Here is a 23,189-nt window from a genome sequence, read left to right as displayed (position 1 = left end):
TAGAAATAACCAGTTCATGTAGGTACAATCCTTTACACTGTGTTTTTAAATGGAATGGGAGCTCAAGTGAGTTGTCCTAGTTAGCTCTGCTAACTTGACACAGCTCAGACTTGCCTGAGAAGGGAGTCTCAGTTGAGGGATTCCCTAGAGCAGATGATTTGTGAGGTGTCTTTGGGGGACTGATGGATAATTGATATTGGAAGGCCCAGCCCACTGTGGGCAGTACAATTCCCTGGGCCTGTAGTCCTGGACTGAATACGAAAGCTAGATAAGCATGCACCTACAAGCAAGCCATTAAACAACATTCCTCCATGGTTGCTGCTGCTCTTCCTTGGCTACGAGCATTGGTTGTGTGGATAGCGTGAGTCTGCATCTAAGTTCCTGCCCAGGCCCCTCAGTGATAGCCTATGGTCTGTAAGCTGAAACAGACCATTTCCTCACCTCAGTTGCTTTTGGTCATGGTAGTTGTCACAGCAGAATGAAGCTGGAACATTAGTTGATGTCAAAAAGAGATTTGTCCTTAAGAACATTTACAGAATCACAGCAAGAAAAAAAAAAGGCATCATTTTCATTCATACAGAAGGAATTTAGTTAAATATTGAAGTTAGGCAAAAGAATCATTTTTATTTGTACATTTAAGAAGTTAACGCAAAATGTTAGTGCCTGAGAACACTGTTAAAATGAAGTGTAGAGAGAAGGGGTGAAGAGGATGCAAGAAGTGACACATGAGTAAGACAGCACCACACTAGAGAAATGACTGTAAGCAGGACCTACAGGCCATCATAATTCAGTGTGTAGGTAATATGTGTTTAGTTCGGTCATGATCAAGTACACGGGGCTAGGAGAAGGGATTCAGCCCAGCTCTTGAGGAATGTTGGATTCAGTATGGGGTTTTTCCCCTCATAAGCTTGTCTGTGATGTCATTTAGAATTATTTTATAAAACTCAATGTACTACTTTACAGTACATTTTTGAAGTGTGATTGACTATTTACTTGTATTCCAAGTAAAATATTAGTCTCATTCTTAAGAGGGTGTTGCTATAATAAGTAAATGATCAGTATGAATCCTGTTCTGTAAGGGAAGTTTTGGGGTGGGCAAAAAGAGACTGCACAACCAATCTGCCCAGCTTCCTTTGTTATCCTCAGAGTGATGGATTCAACCTAAGCCTGTAGTAGGGCTTAAGTTTTCATTTGACAAAATGGCTGAAGTATTGACTCCGATTTAAGTTGTTTCTTTTTCTTTTGAGACAGTCTTTTCCAAAGTTGGCCTTGAACTCACAATCCTCCTGCCTCAGACAGTCAAGTGCCAGAATTGCAGGTATGGACAGGCCACCAAACTCAGCTTAGTTTGTTTTTCACATGAAAGAACTCAATTTTAGCTGCACGTGGTAGTTTATACCTGGAATCCTAGTGCCTGAGAAGCAGAGGCAGGAGGGTTGCAATGAATTCAAAGTCAGCCTGGGTGACACAGGGAGCTCTAAGTCACAGTGTGATACCCTGTCTCAAAAAAAAAAAAAAAAAAAAAAAAAAGGAAGAAGAGGATGTTTCTGGTTATTCATTTAATAAGGACTGACTCCTTTATTGTTTGTCCAAAGGTAACACCAGTTATTAGCAAAATTCTTTACCTTAAACTTTTTCCATTGCAGGTAGATTTCTACAGTAGATAGATCCCATTGTAGGTAAAGCTATCACATGAATCTTGAGCAATTAATAAATTAGAGAATTATTTTAGAAGGTCCCTACTTAAGGCTAACTCAGCCACTTTTTGTAGAATGTCCTTTTGTAACCACTGGGTAATGTCTTCAAAGCACCAAGTGGGGATGGGAACAGGGAAGAAAGAGGTATAGAAAAAATATTCCATTTTTTGAGAGTCTCAGAACACAGTCAAGCCATTAGACAACCTCTATGAAAAACAGTCCTTAATTAAAAGCTGACAAACTGAGTATAATAATTTAAGGCCAGCATTTATTCCCTGAACCCATTCCAGTCGTGAATGAGCAGGCCAAGGGCCTTCCCCACCCCTTCACACACTGTCTACTGTGCTCTTTTGACATTGTTCTTACTTGTCAATCAAGTTACTTGCTGTGTACTTAGTGTGTACTGAGGGCTGTGGGCCTGGAAGTCAAGGCCATCTCTTACTGATGTTTTATTCCCAGTTAGTCACACAATATAACAGTTAGTAAGCACTCAGCAAATGACGTTTGACTTGATTACAAGAAAACAATGTGTGTACTTTTAAGTAATGAGTAAGAAACTTCCCCCACCCTTGCCTAAGTCAATTAAACCAGTGGGTATCAAATCTGAACATACATCACAGTCCTTGGAATCCGGTAAAACAGAGATCAGCAGTCCCAGCCCCCAGAGTAAGCAATTGACCCAAGTGATGAATGTCCCTTCAAAGAAGTGACAAATGGAACAAACACTTTCCACCTTAGGATCCTATACTGACCTATTGATGACTCCACTTGCTACCAACTCCTATAATGATACTAACCTCAGTCTCTGTCTTCCAGGAAAAACTTTAGGAGAAAGAGCTATCACCAGAGCTCCCATGAATGGACACTGCCATCTATGGTAAGCACAGGGTCCCTGCAGCCATGACATCCCTGCATGCATGCCTCTGTCTACACTGCAGCGGGTTTTGAGGAGTAGGATTGCGCATTGAATGGATCAGGCGCACTCACAGAAAAGGGGGTGGGCAGTGCTGCCGCTGCTACTGTTCTGTTTATTCTCACATGTTTCTCCTTAGATACGTTTTAAATGTGAGCATTTCATGAGAATCTAACAAGTCTCATGACTTTGAGGATAAACTATAATTAAATATACCAGTTTTTTGTTTGTTTTGCAAACATACACTAAAGTTTGGGCATGTTTCTGAACAAATTGTGGAACGAATGCCCCAAACAATCAAATCACGGAGGTCATTTTCTTTGACCTGATAAGCCATGGGAAACAAATTCCACAGGTCAGGGAAAATCCAGTCTGAGCAAGACTTGATGTGCTGTGGTGGGTTGGTGGGAGGAGGAGGGACTCCTCTTTTCTGAGGAGAAGGAGAGGGGGAAGTGGGAAGGAAAGTGGGAGAGTGGGAGGAGAGGAGGGAGAGGGGTGTGATCGGGATGTAAAGTTAATAAATAAATTAGTTAATTAGAAAAAAAGAAAGCACAAAGCAACATAGCTATTTGGGTAGGAATAGGATGGGCACCTTTGGAGGAAAATAGAAAAAATATTTTCTGGTTCTGTTTGTTTTGTTGTTGTTGTTTTGTTTTCTTTGAGGAGGTGGCTCTCTTCTACACTGAAAAGTCGAAAATTAAAAGAACCATATTGTTTTAAGTTATTCTTCCTTTTATTTGTTGTTTTACAACAAATTTGTTGTTTTATTTGTTGTTTTACATTTTTAGAATTTTAGTTGCTGCTGCTGCTGCTGCTGCTATGAGCTTTGTTTTTCTCATGAGCTATCCATACAGTTACCCTAGATATTAAAAATATACAGTGAAAAATTAACTTATGACCCTTTCTTTAATGTATGTTTCCAGAAATCTGTCCACTTTTGGGTTATTTTCTTTCTTTAGGAACATCACTAGGCAAAATCTGTCTCAAAACAGCCACCTTTTTGCTGTTCCTGTCCCTAAGGATTGGTTTATCAGACAGAGCTGTCTGTTTATTTTGCTGTCAATAGGGGGCGCTCCATTCGCAAGCACATGCTTCCTGAACCAAAAATAAATAAACAAGTAAAATCCAGGTGTGTGTGTGTGTGTGTGTGTGTGTGTGTGTGTGTGTGTGTGTACCCCAAATCCTAAGAAACACACCCAAAAATGTGAAATGAGCTTTAGGCTTAGAACACGTGACTTCATTCCCCCAGCACACCGTACATTGGTAGTAGCCCCTTGAATAGAAAGAGAGTGGAAAAGGCAACGCTAGCCTTGGTGCTCCTGTCAAACCCGGAAGAAGCTACCTGCTGGTACAGTCTTGCACTTTATATCTTTAGTCGCTTTGCCCAGATCGTCTAATCCCCATAGTATAAATGTATACTTACAAACTGACACGCGTTTCTGTTTCTGCACTTTAAGGAGTACCGTAATGAGTTTGTACTGAGCAAGATATTTCTCTCTTCATCTCCTCGCTAACTGGGGATTTGGGACCTAGTTAGCCAAATAAATATTTATTGGATAGCTGGAGAAATAGGTCATCTTAGAGAGAACTTCCCTACTGTAACTTTAAGGCTACATAAACGTTCGACAGTATTCTAATATCTTTATCATTTCAACCTAAAACACTCTGGAATCAAGATAATAAAGTATAACGAGGTGGCGGCATCACACACCTTTGATACTAGTCCTCGGGAGGCAGAGGCAGGAGGATCTCTGAGTTCAAGGGCAGCCAAGACTGCACAGAGAAAGCCTGTCTCGAAAATAAAAACAGCCACAACAACAAAGATAATAAAGCATATGTTGTCCAAATGGGTTTGGCTGTAAGTGTAACTGTATCTTCAATAGGAGTTGTCCTCTCCTACCTACACACCTACAGCATATGAGCCACAGGGCAGTCTGTTTCCATTTCTAAATACAAAGCAAAGCCCCCTCCGTGTGTGTGTGTGTGTGTGTGTGTGTGTGTGTGTGAGTGTGTGTGTGATTAGTAAGCAGCAGCACACAGTAAGTAGAGAAGCAGGAACTAGATGATGTTGTCTGCTGCTGTTTCCTGCCATCCTTCTATTCCGAAAGGCTCCCCTGATCCCTCCCATGTATGTAATGTTGGTGTTGAATCGCAAATAGTGCAAGACATGAATGGAGTTATTTCAGGAGTTGTGGAAATAATGACTGCCATACATTAAAAGTGTATCCAGTTCATGATGCAAATACATATTTATGCATGTATACATGTATGTGTAGATGCATGTATTATACATACAATCAGAAATCTTGTGAAAGCAACAGTACTTCAAACAACCTCTAGATGGAGGTAATTCACCATAGTGTAATGTGACTTTCTTTAGGATTCCCATCAGACTGAGTTTGAGAAATTAAAATATTAAATTACATTTTTTAATAAACACTATAGAAATAGCATTTATATAGTTAGAGTTAATTAGAAGAAAGGAAGTGATGACCTTTTGGGAGAAAGTAAGCTAGTGACCTTGGAGTTTATGACACAGAAGAAGGCAAATCATGTTTTAGACTCAAAGAACAGGTTTCAGAACAGATTATAAATACCCTAAGACTCCAGGGACATTTTTGAGAGGAAAAGAGCATTTCCTATAATGTCTATAATTCATGGAATTTCTTTGTCTTTTCTCCTCACTCACAGTAATTTGGGAAAAAAAAATGGATAATAAGAGCAGATTAAAAACCTAGAGGTTACATAAGTAATCCTGATCTTTTAAAAAAATATAAGAAGTATTTTTCTAAAATTGCAGAAAACACGAAAGTAGAAGGTACTGGATTTATGAAAGATGACAGTAGTAATTCAAAACATTTAGCGTGTGCTGAGGTATAAAACCCAGTCTCCTTTAAAATCTGTGAGTAGCAGTCTGTCTTAGCTAGGTTCTGGGGTCATTCCTAACAGGCTGGCTTGATTGTCTCTCCCCCCAACCCATTTCACCCCCCCATCCCCGACCCCCTGCCTGCCCAGCCTTTAGCTGTAGTGCATTCCATTGGCTGGAAAAAGAACAAAGTTAGCTGACAGGGGCCGTTTCCTGATTGTGTGTGAATGAGTGCTTGACTTCCATTGTCCTTTGTCCCCCAGAATGGTTTTACTCTTCGAAATTAAGAACTTGCCCACTTCATTTTAGTACTTAGAAGTTATACTTATTCAGAAAAAAATGACTGAGGTAGCATTGAAAACCATATTCCCAAGCTCAATTTTTATAACAATGCAAGATACACTCTTAAAATAGTTAAATGTGTATATTTTGTCTCAGGTAGCAGCATTCTGACATCTGCTGAAGACTTGCACAGGTGTGAAAAACACTGTATCCTCGGTTTTAAAGTAAATAAAGTAACTAAGCAAGTTGCTAAACAAATACGCATCCAATCTGTGGTCAAATAACCATTTCTGTAAATGTGGTTTTCCCAGTGGCGGGGGCGGGGCAGGAGTCAGTCATCATAGATGCTCTCTTGTCCTAATGCAGTGTTTCCTGCAGGAATTGAGAGAAAAGGACTTTTTTTTTCAAAGCATGCTGTAAGATTATCTTTAGTTTTATTTGATTTATTCATGATGGTGGTTTTGTTTTCAATGACATTTAAGGAGGTCAGGAAACCTTCAAAGAGACAATGGTCCTTAAAAGTTGGTCTAATATGTCTTAAATTTTATTAATCTGTTAACACATTGTTATCCAATTTAATACATGACTAGACTTTTTCGGGCAGCCCAGCACGTGATGGTGGCATCTGGCATTGGCTGAAACCTCTTAGCTGCCAGGCATTAGCATTACATTCTGTGGCTCATTTGCCCTCAGCACATGAGCATGGCATAGACAGTGTTCCTGTGCCCAGTTATGCTTGAAGAAGCTGGCTTCATTTTAATGTCAAATATCCGTTTGCAGGGCCCCTGCATCTATATTAATGCTTCTGTGAGACATTAATGAGTACTTTAGTGATATATTTTAACTGTTATATGATAGTGGCTTTTGAGAACTTTTTGCATGACAACCACTGTTGTTTTTTTGTTTTGTTTTGTTTTCTCTTCATTCCCAGGTATGCAGTTTTGTGTGGTTATGTATCTGAATTTGAGGGCTTGCAAAACAAAGTTAGCTGTGGACAACTGTTCAAGGTACTTCTTGGTGTTCAAACTGTCTCACTCACTGGTATGAGATTGTTCAGCATGTTAAATTCTAGCGATTTACTTTGATGTGTAAACAGCATAAAATAAAACGGTGAATACTGTAACAAGAAGGGTCAGACCATTTGTTTGGCTAAATATTAGCCAAGATGACACAGCATAGTACCCACACAGTAGATGAGTGTTGGCGTTTCCCACCCCCAAAGATGGAAGATTAGCTGTTTGGACATGAGCTCACTGACATCACAAAACATGGCTGGGAGTCGGCAGTCAACAGTCTCTGCTTGTAGGGCCTCTCAACCTTCCCAATGCTGGGACACTTTAATATAGTTCCTCATGTTGGAGCCCCAACCATAAAGTTATTTTGTTGTGGGCTGGAGCAATGGCTCAGCAGTTAAGAGTAATGGCTGCTCTTCCAGAGGTCTTGAGTTCAATTCATTCCCAGCAACCATCTGTAATGGAATCTGATTCCCTTTTCTGGTGTACATGAAAACAGAGCACTCACGCATAAAATAAAAAAAAAATAAATAAATAAATAAATCTTTAAAAGGTTATTTTGATGCTACTTTATAATTGCAATTTTTCTGCTTTTATTAATCATAATGTCAGTATCTAATAGGCAGGGTATCTGCCATGAGACCCCAAGGGGCTCGAGACCCAGAGGTTGAGAACCACTGCCTGACCTCAGGGCTGGGAGTGGGGAATGTAGCTTAAAGCTAGCATGATGAATGATCAAAGTAAGCAACTTTCCTACATAGCATGTACTGTTTGCTGTTGACTTTATGACCCAATAACTAATCTGTGTGACTCGGTAATTGTAGTGGAAGAGAACCGCTCTTGCCTGTATCCCAGCTTCCGGTACTCAGCCTGACAGTGCTGGGGGAACCGATTCCCGGCCTCTCCAGTGCCGCTGTTTCCTTACATTAAATCCTGCCTCGCGCTCTCTGCTACCTACAAACTCACTTCTGGTCAGTGTGTCTTCACTGGGAAAGTCTTGGACCCAGAGATATTTGACATGGATGTATTCTAGTTTCACTGTGGTACCTGGCACACTTAAGCATGCCCTCCTTAAGGCACAGGTGCAGCCTTAGATCCAGGTGTAGGAAATTTGATGTTGGATTCTTGCTGAGATTTAGCTGTGTTCAGGCTATGCAATGGGGAAGTCACTGAGACGTTTTCAGGCCACTGAGGGCCATGGGCTTTGGCACACAGAGTTTCAGGAGAATCTGAATCTAGGTGATCCCTCTGTGAATTTCTTTTCAGGAGCATCTAGATACGGCCATCCAGCTCTTGCCTGAAGAACCCTTTTTGTATTACCTCAAGGGAAGATATTGTTATACCGTAAGTTAATGCCGTTGCTTCGAATACGATGTGGGTATTTGATATATTTGATATATTTTCAATAGCCTACTTACTCTTTTACGTTTCTACCTGTTGCACACTAGAGAGCAGTGTAAAATTACTTTTTAATGTATGATATGGGTGTTTTGAAATTGAGTATTAATTTTCAATTATAATGTATATTTTTCCTGATTTATAAGCTTATATTTTATATATTATTTTAGTTGTGTGTGTGTGTGTGTGTGTGTATACATTTTTTTCTTATGTTTCCATGGGATCGCAGAGTCCATACCTTGGACTCTCTCAGGTTGAAGTCAAATACCAGTCGCATGTTGTATGCAAGTGTATCCCCCATGGTACTGTGGAAAGATCTCTTTTTATTGGGCATAAATTATGTGTTTAGTTGCTGGCCAGACAATGACTTGGTTTTTGGTGCAAAATACTTTTTTTTTAAGTTTGTGGTGCCAGGGATCAACCCCAGAAACACCTTACACATTCTAGGTGAGTGTGCTACGAGTCTGAAGCCCCACATAGTGTCTTCATATACGGTGTAGGGCAGGGTTCCTTCAAGGAACCCAAACGGATGGGCCATGAGGCATGGAGACAGCTCCAGGAAGGGCAACTGGTCAGCCCACGGCCCAGTGTCTTAAAAATACTATTAGTTTACAGCCGAGTTACAGAATGTAAAAATGTATCTTAAAAAGTGCATGAAGAAAGTGCAGGACCAAAGATACAACTTGTAAATAAGGAGTGTGCAAATGAGGACCCTTCTCATTGAGGCCAAAGAAGGACTAGGGAGAAGGAGGAGGCTCTCTTCCGTTATTGAAGACCTGCTGTTGCTGCGTGTGCATTTTACGATTTACATATCTTAACTATAAATAAATAATGTGCTCCTGATAACTATAAAATAAAACTGACAAAATTATGAAAATATGTCTATACTTTCAACATCGTGGTGGGCTTCACATGCTTCTTGATGGGGTAGGGGGTAGTGTGGCCTGTGTGTACTTGTGCATGTGGGACGAGCGGTTAACACCAGATCTTTTCCTCGGCGATTCAACACCTTATGCTCTGAGACAAGATCCCTCTGACTCTGAAGCTCACCAATTCTACTGGACTGTCTGTCCAACAAGGACGTGCCCGTGTCCATCCCACTCCTCCCCCAGGGCTGAGCGCACAGTCAGGTGCCCTGCCCCTTACCCTTCACTTGAGTAGCCACTGGGCACGGGTTCTTAGGTTTTCAGGTTTACACAGCAAACCATATGCCTGACCCCTAACCTGCCTTTTTAGATAATTAAAGGATCAAGAATATTTTTAAAAGATTCCTATGTAAAACACATAATAAGGATATCAACTTCCACAGTTAATAATGTATTTAAATGACTGAACTTCAGTTATACCGTCAACCAGATTAAAGCAATGTTAGGTTAAAAAAAAAGGAAATAAATGGTGTAATATACTTTTTACAAAGCTTAAAGTAACAAAATTAAGCAAACCAATACATAAAATTGTGCAGAAAAGCACATGGCCTTGTCAGCCGCATAGCTGTAGCCTTGTGGGTCCTTAACAAGTGCTCTCCCGCGGATACATTCCTAGCTCCACGGTTTTGTTTCTTTTGTTCTGCTTTGTTCTATTTTTTTTTCCTTTGGGTTTGTTTATTTTTTTTGGGGGGGGTGTTGTTTTGATTTTTGGATTTTTGGCTTTTTTCTAACCAGAAGATGACTGCCTAGAAGTTTTCAAATGGGTTGAGAAGGTACTTGGTTTCACTGAGAGCACACACATGGCGCATCCTCTAAGCGGCATTTCTGAAATATGGTTCATGCCCAATATTCAGATTTGGGGAAAATGAAAAATAAACCAAATGGCAACATGAAGTTGAAACTGATCACTTTTTGTTGTCTGAACAGTTCACATGTGCACATAGTTTGTGTTGTTAAAACCCACCCCTATTCCTTCCCCTCTAAATCCTCTATCTTTCCCACCGCTCTTTCCTCGAAACTTCACATGCTTGTTCTCTTTACCCGCTGAGTCCCCTTAGCACTGCCTGTGTGTGCCCCGGTGTAGGACCATCAGCCGATAGCCTTCAAGGGCCTGAGTACTCACTCGGTGAGTCTTCTCGGCCTCTGAACTCTGTCTAGACTAAGAATCGTGTTCTGTGTCTATGCCTTAGAAAGCGGCTGACTCAGGAGGATAGCTGGCAATGGGAAGTAGGCAGGAGTAGCCAAGGCAGGGCCAGTCACTACTGCATACTGTGATATTTTAGTGTGTTTATTAACATGTGTTGTATGTAAGTGCACATAGATACATATATGCTTACACATGTAACTAGAGAGACATCATCCATTCAAAAGGTAATAGTTCTCTAAGAGCGATGTTCCTTTATATGTGTAGGTCGCAAAACTCAGCTGGATTGAGAAAAAAATGGCTGCTACTCTGTTTGGGGAAATACCCTCGTCAACAGTTCATGAAGCTTTGCAGAACTTCCTCAAGGTATGTTTATCTGTCACTCTAGTCTCAGGCTGCCTACCATCTGTACCAACATCAGCTGTCCTGTTGTCAAGGAAATATGTCTTCTCTCCACGTGGAAAGCTCTAGTTGAAGGCTTGGATTGAACTGTAGCCTTTGACAGTGTTGTTTTTAAGACTTACAGGAGTCATGTTATGTTTCAAAGCTTTTTGGATCTAAAATTATGCTTTTAGTCCTAGGAACGGCACAGTAATTTTCTTGGTTTGTCTGTTTTTAAGACAGGGTTTCTCTGTGTATCCCTGGCTGTCCTGGAACTCACTCTGTAGACCTTGAACTGGCTGGCCTTGAACTCAGAGATCCATCTTCCTCTGCCTCCTCATGCTGGCCTTAAAGCCTATGCCCCACGCCCCACTGGCACACTATGTTTTAAAAGCAATTTGGTAGCCTAATTAAAGGTGTAAGGATGGGCTGGAGAGATGGCTCAGGGGTTAAGAGCAATGGCTGTTCTTTTAGGGGCCCTGGGTTCAATTCCCAGAACCCACATGGCAGTTCACAACTTTTTGCAACTTGAGTTCTAGGGGATCTGACACCCTCACACAGACATACATGCAGTCAAAAGACCAATGTACATAAAATAAAAATAAATATTTTTAAAATAAAGATGTAAGTAGAGCAACTGTTCCTACCAAATCTGAGAGCAAATTATTGAACTTGCTCCCAACATTCCTCATGAGTTTGACACAGAAGCAGTATACAGACTTCAAAGATTCTGTTGTGTGACTTTTCTTGGGTGATGGGAACAAATGTTCATTTGGACCAGACAGGACATTGATGACAAACTGATTCTAACCAATCATAGCTGGGTGAGCCAGAGCTTTTGGGGTTAGCTATGGAAGCACAGATGTCTTTTAAAAAATAACCTATTTAATTTTATTTTATGTACATTAATGTGAAGGTGTCAGTTCCTTGGAACTGGGGTTACAGAGAGTTGTGAGCTGCCATGTGGGTGCTGGTAATTGAACCTGGGTCCTTTGGAAGAGCGGTCAGTGCTCTTCACCACCGAGCCATCTCTCCAGCACGGATGAGTTAGAGCAGCTGTACCACTGAAAAGAACACCCCGGTACAGGTGATGACTGGGGAAGCAGCCTCCCTGCAGCCCTCCATCAGCCTTTAGGCCGCTCCATTGAGCAGCCTCTTTCCCAGCAACTGTTTGCTCACCTTGAGGGGGACGGGGCTTGTGAGTCTCATAAATCTCTAGACTTCCAGAAGTCTGTTTAAGATCCCTGAGTTTCATGTTTGTACCAAGTTTCCTTAGCTTCTTGGGTCCTGTGAGTTTCCCTCCTCCCTCTAGGAAAGAGTGTTTCAGTTGAAGCAAATAGCTATTCAAGAGATGTGAAAAATTGTCTCACAAACCACTTTCCAGGTTGCAGACACTTGTAGAGAAGGTTCTTCAGGCATCAGATCGAGCCAGTATTTTGAGTCTTGCTTTAACATATGCAGTGGCTTTGCTGATATAACTTCGAACAATTAAATGAGGTATTGCACACACCTAAGCATGGGGTGTATCACCCGTTAACTTAACCTCCTATTCAGCTGGTCTCCGCCTTACTCTGAAAGCCGCCATCCAATGCTACAGCCACAAACTGGATGCCCCACCTCAGAAACCCACAACCGGAAATGCCCCCACACCTCCAGTCTTGGAGTACCTTCCTGTCATCTCTCAAACTTGACACATATGGGATTTCCAGCTCCCAGAGTAGACATGCCTGACTCTGTGCACAGACTCTGATGTCTGTGCATGTGTTTCAGTTATCTTGAAGAAGAGAGCACAGAGAAGAAGTTATCCAGATAGTGTGTTTGCAGAACTAAGACAAGTACTGAACAGAGAAGGAGGTGCAGTGGAGTGGTCAGCCTGAGTCCTTATTGGGATGACTCAAGAAAGATTCTTATCAAATGAGAAAGACCGAGATGGAAGTGACTAGAGAAGAAAAACACCCAGTCAGCCAGAGCCTGCCAGCACGATGGGGGTCACCTGGCCCCTTTACCCTCCAGGCTCTCCAGCACATCCAGAGCTCTAGCCAGGACTGAAATGACAGCTTCCTCTGCTCCATCAGCAGCTGTGCCAAGGCCGTACATTGTTCACCTGTCACTCTAAGTCTCTCTTATAAATGTCGCTACACATACAGACAATATATGGGAGCAAGTGTATTCTTTGATAATGAAAACTGAAAACAAATATAAGTGTCTAGTGGGAAGCACTTAATTCAATGAGATTGTGTGCAGAGTTTGAAATGCACCTTTAGGAACAATGGAATAGTTCTAAGTATGCCCACATGAAACATGTCTGTGGCCCCAGGAAGGGAAAACCTATAGAAAAAAAAAGTCCCCATTGTAGGTGTTGTTTTAAAAATACTATTTCTGTTTCTGTGTTCAACAAATCATCTGGTAGGATGACTGCTGATTGCGGCAGTCCTGGAACTCCTGGAGAGTGAGACTGAAGCTGAGGATAAAATTAGAGAGGAGAAAGTTAACTTTTTAAAATGTGTAACTACCTCATGCTCTAATAATTTTTCTTTCTCTAAAGTCTTCCCTTAGGTTCTGTGTTCCTCCAGGCCAGGCACTGGAGTCAGGTCAGGAGCTTGCAAGCCTAGCCCCCTCTGCCAAAGCTGGCTCAGAGGCAAAGACTGAGTTGGATCCTTAGAAGAGCTGTCATCTAGTCCCCCATCTCTGAAGGGATTCTTCTCCCCCAGAGATTAGGGACTGAGTCAGAGTGGAGATGGACACACCAGTAGGACCCATTCTGTCTACTGCTCAGACTAGCTCTTTCAAGGATCCTATGTTTCCTTGAAAAGCACTACATGAGATAGAACCCAGGTGTTATTGAAGTCCCAGTCACGTGGCACGTGTTCATAAGCAATCAAGTCTTAATCTAATAAAAGATGTCTCCATGGGGTGACAAACATGCTCTACTCTTTCCCTAAACCGACTGTGGAATGAAGAGGACCTGTCCTGGGAGAGTATGTTGCCAGGTGGGTTTGTTCTCAAAAATAAAAAAAAGATGAGAGAGGCTCAAAACAATAAAAAGAAAGGTAATGACTATATATGAACTAATCCTGTTACTGCGGAGGCTTAATGACCATAACAGAAATGTCAATTCACTCTAATAGCTATCTCCGAAGGCTGTGTTTCTATACGAAGACACTTAAGCCAATAAGAATATTAAAATATGAAATAAGCCGAAGTCTTGTTGCAGTCTGGTTCCTAGGTCTGATTTGTTGAAATATATCCTTTTCATTATGACCAGGACTCTTGTCATAACATTGCCCTGATATTCCCTTCTCTGCTTTCTCTTAATTCAGACTGAAGAATTGCAGCCTGGTTATTCTATATCTAACTACATGTATGCGGCCAAGGTAAGGAAGATAACTGCTTAAAGATCTCTCCTTGCAGCTAATATGGATTACCTTTAGAATGTCTTTTTTCATTTTTAGTGCTGCGTTGAGCTTGGGGAACCCCAGGATGCTTGGAGATTCTGTAACTTGGCATTATTACTGCCTGTCGTTACCAAAGAGGTAAGTCTAGGCAGTGACAGAGTGTGAGGGCCTCACCAGTACCGAGGTTCAATTATGAACAATGGGAGTTTTCTTTGTTCGTGTAATAGTTGTACTTATTTTATGATCCCAGATTTATTGCAGTATAATTAACAGATAACTGCGCGTATGAAAGGTACACAACTTGGCGTTTTGTGTGTACCTATAAGGTAATTACCACAATCAAGCTAATAGATGCATGCATCACCTCACACCACTGTTTTCATAGTTGAAACCACCAAGTATTTGATGGAGAATTCCTAGCTATAGCTAACGTGCTGGGCATTAACTCTCCAGAACTTTCTAATAAATGCAGCTTTGCTGCCTTTAACCACTTGGAAGAGAAAGGGAAGATACTGGAAATCATGGCTATTCTTTTTCCCTATGATGAAATTCTCTTTTATAATAAAACTTGGATTTTATATTACGTTAAAGTTTTAAAAGCAGCTAAGTCTCTATAGAATAACTTGTCACTAGGAGGTCACACGCACACACATACGCACACTCACACACACACACACTCACACTCACACACACACCTTCCACACACAAATCATGAGCTGTCACCTAAACATCCTGGTGCTTACTGGGTGTGAAACTGCAGGAAGGGGCTGGCCAGATGTGTTGGTAGATAAGGTGCTTCACATACAACTTGGAGGGCTGACGTCAGACCCCAGCACCACAGCACACACAACGCTCCACACTCCATGCCTGCCATCTCAGCCCTGGGCAGGATGGAGATGAGTCTATTCAGGGTCTTGAAGCAAGCCAGTCTAGACCATGCAGCAAGTTCAAGTGCAGTGAGAGACACTGTCCCAAAACATACGGTGAGGAACAATAGAGAAGACGGCCAACACCAGCCTGTGATGAACACAAAGACACACCAAACAGACACACACCAAACATACACACACACACCAAACACACACACAGACACACCAAACATGCACATAGACACACCAAACAGACAACACTCACACACACACACACACCAGACACATGCACACATATAACAAATACACACCCGTATAACAAACACACATGCACATATATAAAAATGCATACATACACATATAGCAAACACCCATGCATGGATACACACCTGTACACGCATACACACACATTCAAGCATTACAAACACACATGCATGCACACAGAGGAGAAGAGCATGATTCTAAAGACCTGTTGGTCAAATAGTCAGCAAAAAAAATGCTAGGCAGATTGCCAATTAAAAGCACATTGATCAATAGGTCTTTAGAATGGCACTGTTCCCCTTTGTGTGCATGCATGTGCACTTGCTATGTGGGCATATGTGTGTTTGTTATGTGTGAATGTGTTTTTACATATGTGCATGTGTGTTTGTTATATGGTCACCATGCTCAGTCCCTACAGCATATGGCTATCCATGACCATGAAACTAAATAATAACAATGTGCATTGCAGAGTTTGTTAGTTAAAAAGACACTTTTGTTGTGTCTGGCCATTGGTATGTAGCAATTCAGAATTCTGGAAGTGCTATAGGTTCAGACATTCCTCGGGATTAGCGTCCAGTCTGCATGCCTATGAGTCATCTGTATTCTGAATGAATACAAATAAGACAGCGTTTTTCTGCTCCAAACATTGTCACCCTCAATTCACAAAGGGAAAGAACTGGCTTGGGGAAAGCATCTCTCTGTGCTGGGACACTGAGATTTTTTTGTGGAGATCCGGGGTAGAAAAGTGAAAACGTGCCTCTTATTTGTCTTGCTTTGCACCTGTCATAATCGTAAGCTCAGGGAGCTTCTGAGCAAGAGAAAAACAGACAGTGCACATCCAGACATGGATGTGTCACAGTCAGAGAGCAGAGCACTGAGAGAGGTACAATCAACTCACTGCAGAGATTTCCAAGGGGTGAGATCAGTTTCTTCAAGCAGAGACCAGGATATCCCAGAGATGGACTCTGCAGTATCTGTATAATGTGAAAGTGTTGTCAGAGGACAGCTCATGAATGTAAGCACGGAATGAGAAATCAAAGATGTTAGTTGGGACAGAAGGAGCATACAGTGCAGTCATTGGAAACAAGACTGAAAGGGGAGCTAAATAAGACCTGCCAAGAAACTAAGGGCTTAGAGCCAGCCAGACCCCATGGCCACCTGGGCAGGGCACGGTGCTGCTACGTCTTCTAGATGTTTGGGATTTCCACTGTGTCTGTTGTCCTTCTGCCACATTCATAGTGGGTTCCATCAGTTAGTAATAGTGACAGGGTAAGCCCAGTATCATGGAGCATACCTGTAATGCCAGCAGCAGGGGCAGACACAGGAAGATTACCACAAGCCTGAGGCCATCCCAGACTGCATAGCAAGTTCTGGACCAGGCAGAGCTAGGTAGAGAAACTCTGCTTAGAAAACAAAAGACGCAGAATAGCATGGGTCCCTGAAATCTTTCCCTACAACACAAAGGTTTTGGTTGACAATGGATTTTGTCCCTCTGGTTTCTTGCTGTGTTGATGATGGGGACCTTATTATCTTTTAGTGTAATTTAGTTTATATACAGTCATTTTAACTAAGCATCTGTGTTCATATTAGAATGTCATAGTGCTAATGAGGTGCGGTGCCTAGTTTGACATGCAAGTGTTTATGCATAAACTTGAGAGCTTCACGGCTGGGCTAGATACTGACAGTGCTCAGAGTCGGTCGTTGGTCTGTAGGCCTCTTAGCTCTTCTCCAGTCTTCTTCCCACCCCTAAACCTCTATCTTCTCCCTGGCTTCAAATGGTGTCTACGACCAGAGCCCCTCAAATTGAAACCTCTAGACCTCTTTTCCAAGTTGTAGACTAACTTCTTACCTGACAGACATCTCTGCTTCAATGTCTCTCAGATGTCGGATTCAACTTGTCATCAGATCGTGGATTTGTTCTCACCAGTCCTCTTTAGAAATCACACAGACACACTCACACACACATATATCAAGCTGGGAAACCATGAACCATCTTTAATGCCTCATTTGCCCTCAGCACCCCAAAACCTAGACAGACAAACACCTGGTGATAAAAATCTCTCAATTCCTCTTCTAAAAGGTGCCTCGAGCCACTCTGCTGGCTCTGTCTCCAATGCCGCTGCCAGGGCACAGTAGCAGCAGCCTTTCTTTTGACTATAGAGCCTGAGAACCTTCCAGCTGGCCCCACAGTTCCCATGTCATCCAACAGACCACCTGATACCCCGCTCTTAGTTTCCCTGCAGAGCGTGCAGCACAGCTGCGATTGTGTGGGTATTTGTGTGATCATTCCATTATAGTAGCAGCAACTCTATTTTATTCATCACCATATTCCTAGTGCCAAGTACGTGGCCTAGAGCCTCTTCCTCTGAGGGCTGGCTAGGTCGACCCACCAGGGGGGGGTGATCAGAGAGCAGGCAACTGAGTTCACGTCAGAGACAGCCCCTGTTCCCCTTACTGGGGAACCCACTTGGAGCCTGAGCTGCCATGGGTCAGACTGAGATGGGGGTCTAGGTCCTCTCTATGCATGGTCCTCAGTTGATGCATTGGTCTCTGTAGGATAAAGTCAGTAATACATTCCATTACTGACTTTACCAAGTGGTTTATACTGGAGATTACTCTTCTATGAGTGATTAATATCATCTGAAAATATTATAGAAAGTTAAAATACAGTTTCTCTTTCAGATTAGTACCTCTATCACCATAAATCAAAGTATTATAATTTCCTTCCCACCTGAGCCTTCTCCGTACACTCCAGGCCACTAGACTTGAGTATTTCCTCTAAGCAAACAATGGTACGGCCATTGATGAAGTCATTAATCCAGCAATCACTGAATATTTACTTAGACATAGGAGCTCCTTTTATTTTCTGTTTTAAAGAATGTTTCTTAGGATCTGTGATTAGCTCCTTCAAGTGAAGAGATGCTCACAACAATAATTGAAATACTGTAGTTTCGAATTTTTTTAATACAAAGCTGCTTATACTCATTAATTTGGGCTCTAGAGAGCAAATGGCTGATAGTCTGTGTAGCAACTAGACGTGTGATAGGTTTATAACATCCCGGTGAGAGACAGTAGACACATCGACAAAATAACTGTAATGCAAAGAAGTTACTAGGGCCTCAGAAAAGATGAAGGATGCTATGAAAGCTCACAGGCAAGGGAGCAGTGAGAGGCGGGGTGCCCTCACTGTGACTTGTGGTGCCGTTAGTTTAGTAGTGAGTAAACTAGTTACAAAGTCACTAATTGGAAGCCCGGCTTGGTGGCACACACTACGACCCCAGCACTTGGGGAGGCAGCGACAGGCAGAGCTCTGTGAGTCCAACGCCAGCCTGGTCTCCAAAGCAAGTCCACAACAGCCAAGGCTACACAGAGAAACCCTGTCTCAAAACAAAACAACAGAAAAACAAAATCCAAAAATCACTAATTGGCCCTAATTCAAGCTGAAAACCACTTTTAGAGGCAGGTGGCTAGACACATAAATCACTTTATCCTATGTTCTTTACAAAACGGAGATTGAATTCCTGACTCTACATATACAACTTAGGAAACAATAATACAAAGACTAGAAAAACTAAAAACCCGCCGTGATCATTTGCTCATGCTAGTTTCCTTATTATAGAAATGGTTTCATAATGTCCAGATTTTGAGGCTCCATCCGCCCTAGAGCTGCTTACAGTCACTGCTGAAGCTGTCCTCCTCCGAGTGCAGTGAGAGCTGTGGTTCTTCGCGCCAACGCTTTCTGAGCGCTAACATGTAGGCTAGGGTCAGACAGTAGGGGAGGAGGACCTCCCCTGTCAGTGGACTAGGGGAGGGGAGTGTGGGAGAAGGCGGAGGGAGGGTGGGACCAGGAGATGAGGGAGGGGGCTACAACCTGGATACAAAGTGAATAGATTGTAACAAGTAACAAGAACAACAACAATAATAATAAATGTGTAACATTAATGTGACATATTTGAATGTGTAAGCTGTGTTTACATGACTCTTCCTGGGTAATCTCTGGTGCCTTCAAATCCTGCTGCTGGGGCTATGGCTGCTTCACACTTAGACAAGGGAGACAGGCGGGAGACTCTCCCCTCCTGAATCCCACTCCAGATTTCATGGAGAAATAGATTCTCCATGAACTGCATTCACATAGGTCCATATCCTGCAGGGTCCTAAGAAATTCAGAGTCTATTTGCAATAGCCTTTCAGGAAATATTCCTACGTCCAAGAATAGTCCATTTCAGAGTACTTAGAATATCAGGGTAAATGTTTGACATTTCATTGTACATTTGTGTTTTCTTTATAGGACAAGGATGCACATAAAGAGGTGAAAAAAATAATCTCTTCTTTGAAGAGGTAAATAAAAGAACTTATTCTTCTGCAAACCCAGTACATTGTTCTAGGATTTATCAGAATTGTATTTTTGATAATGCTTTTTTCCTTAATGTAAAGATTATGTGTTCTCATTTGATTTGAAGGTCTAGCCATGTGTTCTGCAGCAGCTGTACTGTGAGACAAATCATGTTGTTTGGAAAGAGTATTTACTCTGATGTTCGCATATAATGACCTCTGAACATGTATGCTTCATTTTTTCATGTCAATAAACTATGGCCTTTAGAATGTTTGTGTAGCTAATACTTAAATCGATCTAATAAAATGTACCCTAGTGAATGGTTTCGTTGTTTCAACAGACCTAATAAATTAAAATAATTTCATTGGTAAGGATGAAAATGTCAAGAATGGGCACAGCTGCTGGAAAGGACAAAGAAGAAATATAGCTAGTAATCAGAATTGTAAAGAGAATTACAATAAAATACTGTTTTACTATCGAACTTTGAAGTTTTTTTTTTCTTTTTTCAGGAAGTGGTCAATATTAGCAGTATTACCATAAGATGAAATGTGTTTATATGTTGTTAGTGGGAGTATGCTTTTTGCTATAATTCTTGGGTTAAAATATAACTAAAGTCCAAAACGTGTTAAGTCTAATCATGCATGTCACATCATAGAAATAACTCTAGAGAGACAGCGTGGATGAGCATTCCCAGCAGCCTAATACTATGCCCAACAACAAGAGACCAGTCATTCATGCTAGAGCTTCACTGCAGTAGAAATAGTTTATATTAAAAATAATTACATGTTCAACATGGTGGCACACTGGTAAATCCTCTCACTCAGGAAAACGGGATGGTATGATCATGAGGCCCACACTGGTCTGGGTTAGAGAGCAAGTCCCTGTTTCAAAAAATACACATACATATATGATATTATGATATGATATATGATATAATATGGAGAGAAGCAGGAAGGTCATGAATCCTACATGGACTAAAAAGCAAGACTGTTTCTCTCACCTGTGTGTACGTGTGTGTGTGTGTGTGTGTGTGTGTGTTTGTGTGTACTTTATAGAAAAGTTCATAGAATATCTTGTAAACAAGACAAAATAGTACATTGATGTGGTGTCAAACTGTAAAAATACGCTAGAAAATTATTAGTAGAAAATAAACTAAACTAATACTAGCCCTGTTTCTGTGAGTCTGTGTTTTATTTGCTATATTGCCCAATTTTTAGTAATAAACTAAGACAATTTTTAAAAATTAAGTTTAGTCATCAGTGACTAATAAAGATCCTCTGGTATACTTCGACCATTCTAGAAATCAGAGTAGAACTTGAATTCTCTGTTTACTGTCCCCAACACACACACACACACACACACACACACACACACACACACACACACACGCTCACAACTCCCAAGCCATCACTTAGAGATTCCAGCTAATTAAATGGAACTGTTTCTTCTCTATTTGAGAGCATATATGGCCAGTTGTGGTACCAAATCATTCACTTTCCTCTACAGGTGGTCTACTGGCTACATGGGGCAGGAAATACATAGGTCACCTCACAGCCTTCGCAGTGCCGTTGACAGTGACCTGCTGGCTCTAAAAAGCTAAAAACAGTAAATACTGCTACCAATAATATGCAAGCTGAAGCAGGCTGTTCCGGCTAGCAAGAAATGGCACAGTTAGTCATACCATAGGCTCCTTGGAAACAGCTCCACCGCCTCTCCCAACAGAAAGCAGTTTAGAGACTTCCTCTAAGGAATCTGAGAAGGAGAAACAGTGTCCTTGACAAATAGAAAGGACTTGAGGCTCTGGTCCTAAGACTAAGTGCTCACTGATTTTAATCGAATTCCTATCTGCTCCCTGATGTCAGTATATCTTCAATGGGCAAGTCGGTAGCCACTGGTCAGATAATGCAATGTAGTTTGTGGAAAAGTCCTTGATCCGATTAGTAGTGTGACACTCCTACTTTAGCAATTTCTGGCCATGTGGCAGTTTCTCCCACAAAGTGTTAACAGAGGAAGGTCCCCACCCAACACCCCAGCAGAGTCACACCTCCTGAAATATGCTAAACCCAGGCGGTCTGAGCTCTACCCCATCTCCGCAGCCTCTGGAGCACTCACATCTGCTGTCCTCACCAAACCATGTGCCACACGAAGCACGAGTGACGGGACCAACTCAAGCGTCAGCATCAAACTTCTTTGCCTTATAAAAGCTCTTTTGTACGACCAACTGCCTTACTTAAAGAATGTTAAATCCCTCCAGGGAATTTCACACAAATTTACCTGTGTAAACACTAACTTTCTGTGGTTGCTTCACTCACCTCAGGATACCTGACCACGGAAAAGGCAGATCGCGGTATTCATCCTACGTGACCTGAGGATGTCTTCTGGTGGATCGCCGAGGCCAGGCTAATGGGACCCCTTCCACTTAAAGATGGAGTACACAAACTCTGACCTCTCAGGAGACTTCGGGCACAGTGCTGGGAAAAGGGAGTTCAAATCCAGAGCTTTGACTACCTCCCAAGATGCGAATCAAAACTGTATGTTACAGTTTCTCATAAAACATTAAAGAAGTAAACAATGTCCTGTTGACATCTTAAGGCTTCGATGTCCCGTGAGTTGTGTTCTTAGCTGTCCTTCCTGAAGGACGAATGGAAAACCAAAGTCACTTCAGTTGTGCCCCCACGTTTATAGCGAAGCTTTTTATTTTGCAATGTCTTTATAGTTTTGAATTTAGAAATGTATTGGTTAAAGCTGAAAGGAAATGCAAACACATCTTTTACACCAGACTTCCCACTGTAACAATAAATAGCTTAAGCTCTGATGTAAGAGGAACATAGTCAGGGCCACAGAATTTTACTGGCCAAGCCAGGACTCTCATATTCTCAAAGCTGCTTTGAGCCTACGGCTGCTTATATGTCATGATGAGAGTCCAGTGTGCCCGGCATACGACGGACGCTTTTAAAATGCCTTTAAAAAAATCCTGACAGACTTTTAGAGCTTTCACTTCCTCTCCAATGGTCTCTAACATCACACAAGTTTTGGTACACTGTGTTTTCACTTTTATTCAATGGGAAATAATTTTAATTTCCATTTTTATTTCTTCTTTGACACATGAGTTATTTAGAAATCAATTTAGTTTCCTCTATTTAAAGATATTTGCAGAGATCTTTCTGCTATTGGTTTCTATTTTAATTCCATCGTGATCAGAAAACACATTTTCTGTGTGTTGATTTTTTTAACTTGTTGAGACTCTACGGTACAAATAGTTTCTATTTTGGTTAATGATCAGTGTGCATTTAAAAAGAACATGAACTCTCTTTCTTTTATTCTTTTTTTTGAGAGAGAGAGGGAGAGAAATCTCTGTACTGTCCAGACTGATCTCACACTCTAGCTAAGTGACTCTTCTACCTCAGCTTCCTGAGTACCTGGGCCTGTAAGTGTTAACTACCATTCCTGGCAGAAAACACATTCCTTGTAGATCAGTTATGTCAAGTTGGAGAATAGTGTCACCAAGTCTTTCCGTTCCTTTGGTCTCCGCCGCTTTCTCAAGTCAGTAGAACTGGGTTTCCACCCCATAGTCCAAAAACTCTCACGGCGGTGAGCTGGGGCAGCTGTAGGGTTCCTCTTGTGACTCATCTCTCAGGCACCGCTCCTTCCATCTCTTCTGTCCAGTGTCTTGAACCACTGCTGCCCAGCTCTGTCCCTGTGGAACTCTGG

The 23,189-nt window shown here is 41.7% G+C and overlaps 1 protein-coding gene across 8 annotated transcripts in view; it reads left to right on the top strand.

The window, feature by feature from the left end:
- Rmdn2 (regulator of microtubule dynamics 2) overlaps positions 1-22,069 on the top strand; it is a 55,723-nt gene extending 33,654 nt beyond the window's left edge. For 7 of the 8 annotated variants that reach the window (XM_060364105.1, XM_060364111.1, XM_060364090.1 and 4 more), the window contains 8 exons: positions 2,514-2,574; positions 6,690-6,765; positions 8,038-8,115; positions 10,507-10,605; positions 13,941-13,994; positions 14,073-14,153; positions 19,434-19,483; positions 19,606-19,959. In XM_060364105.1, coding sequence (XP_060220088.1) covers positions 2,514-2,574; positions 6,690-6,765; positions 8,038-8,115; positions 10,507-10,605; positions 13,941-13,994; positions 14,073-14,153; positions 19,434-19,483; positions 19,606-19,690 — 584 coding nt within the window. In that variant the 3' untranslated portion in view covers positions 19,691-19,959. Of the gene's footprint in view, positions 1-2,513; positions 2,575-6,689; positions 6,766-8,037; positions 8,116-10,506; positions 10,606-13,940; positions 13,995-14,072; positions 14,154-19,433; positions 19,484-19,605; positions 19,960-21,795 lie in introns of those variants that run through there. The other variant, XM_021634370.2, reaches the window with a different exon arrangement.
- The last annotated feature ends 1,120 nt before the right edge of the window (positions 22,070-23,189 follow it).

This window comes from Meriones unguiculatus, chromosome 1 (genome assembly GCF_030254825.1).
Source record: "Meriones unguiculatus strain TT.TT164.6M chromosome 1, Bangor_MerUng_6.1, whole genome shotgun sequence".
Taxonomy (NCBI): domain Eukaryota; kingdom Metazoa; phylum Chordata; class Mammalia; order Rodentia; family Muridae; genus Meriones; species Meriones unguiculatus.
This window is presented reverse-complemented; position numbering and strand designations above follow the sequence as displayed.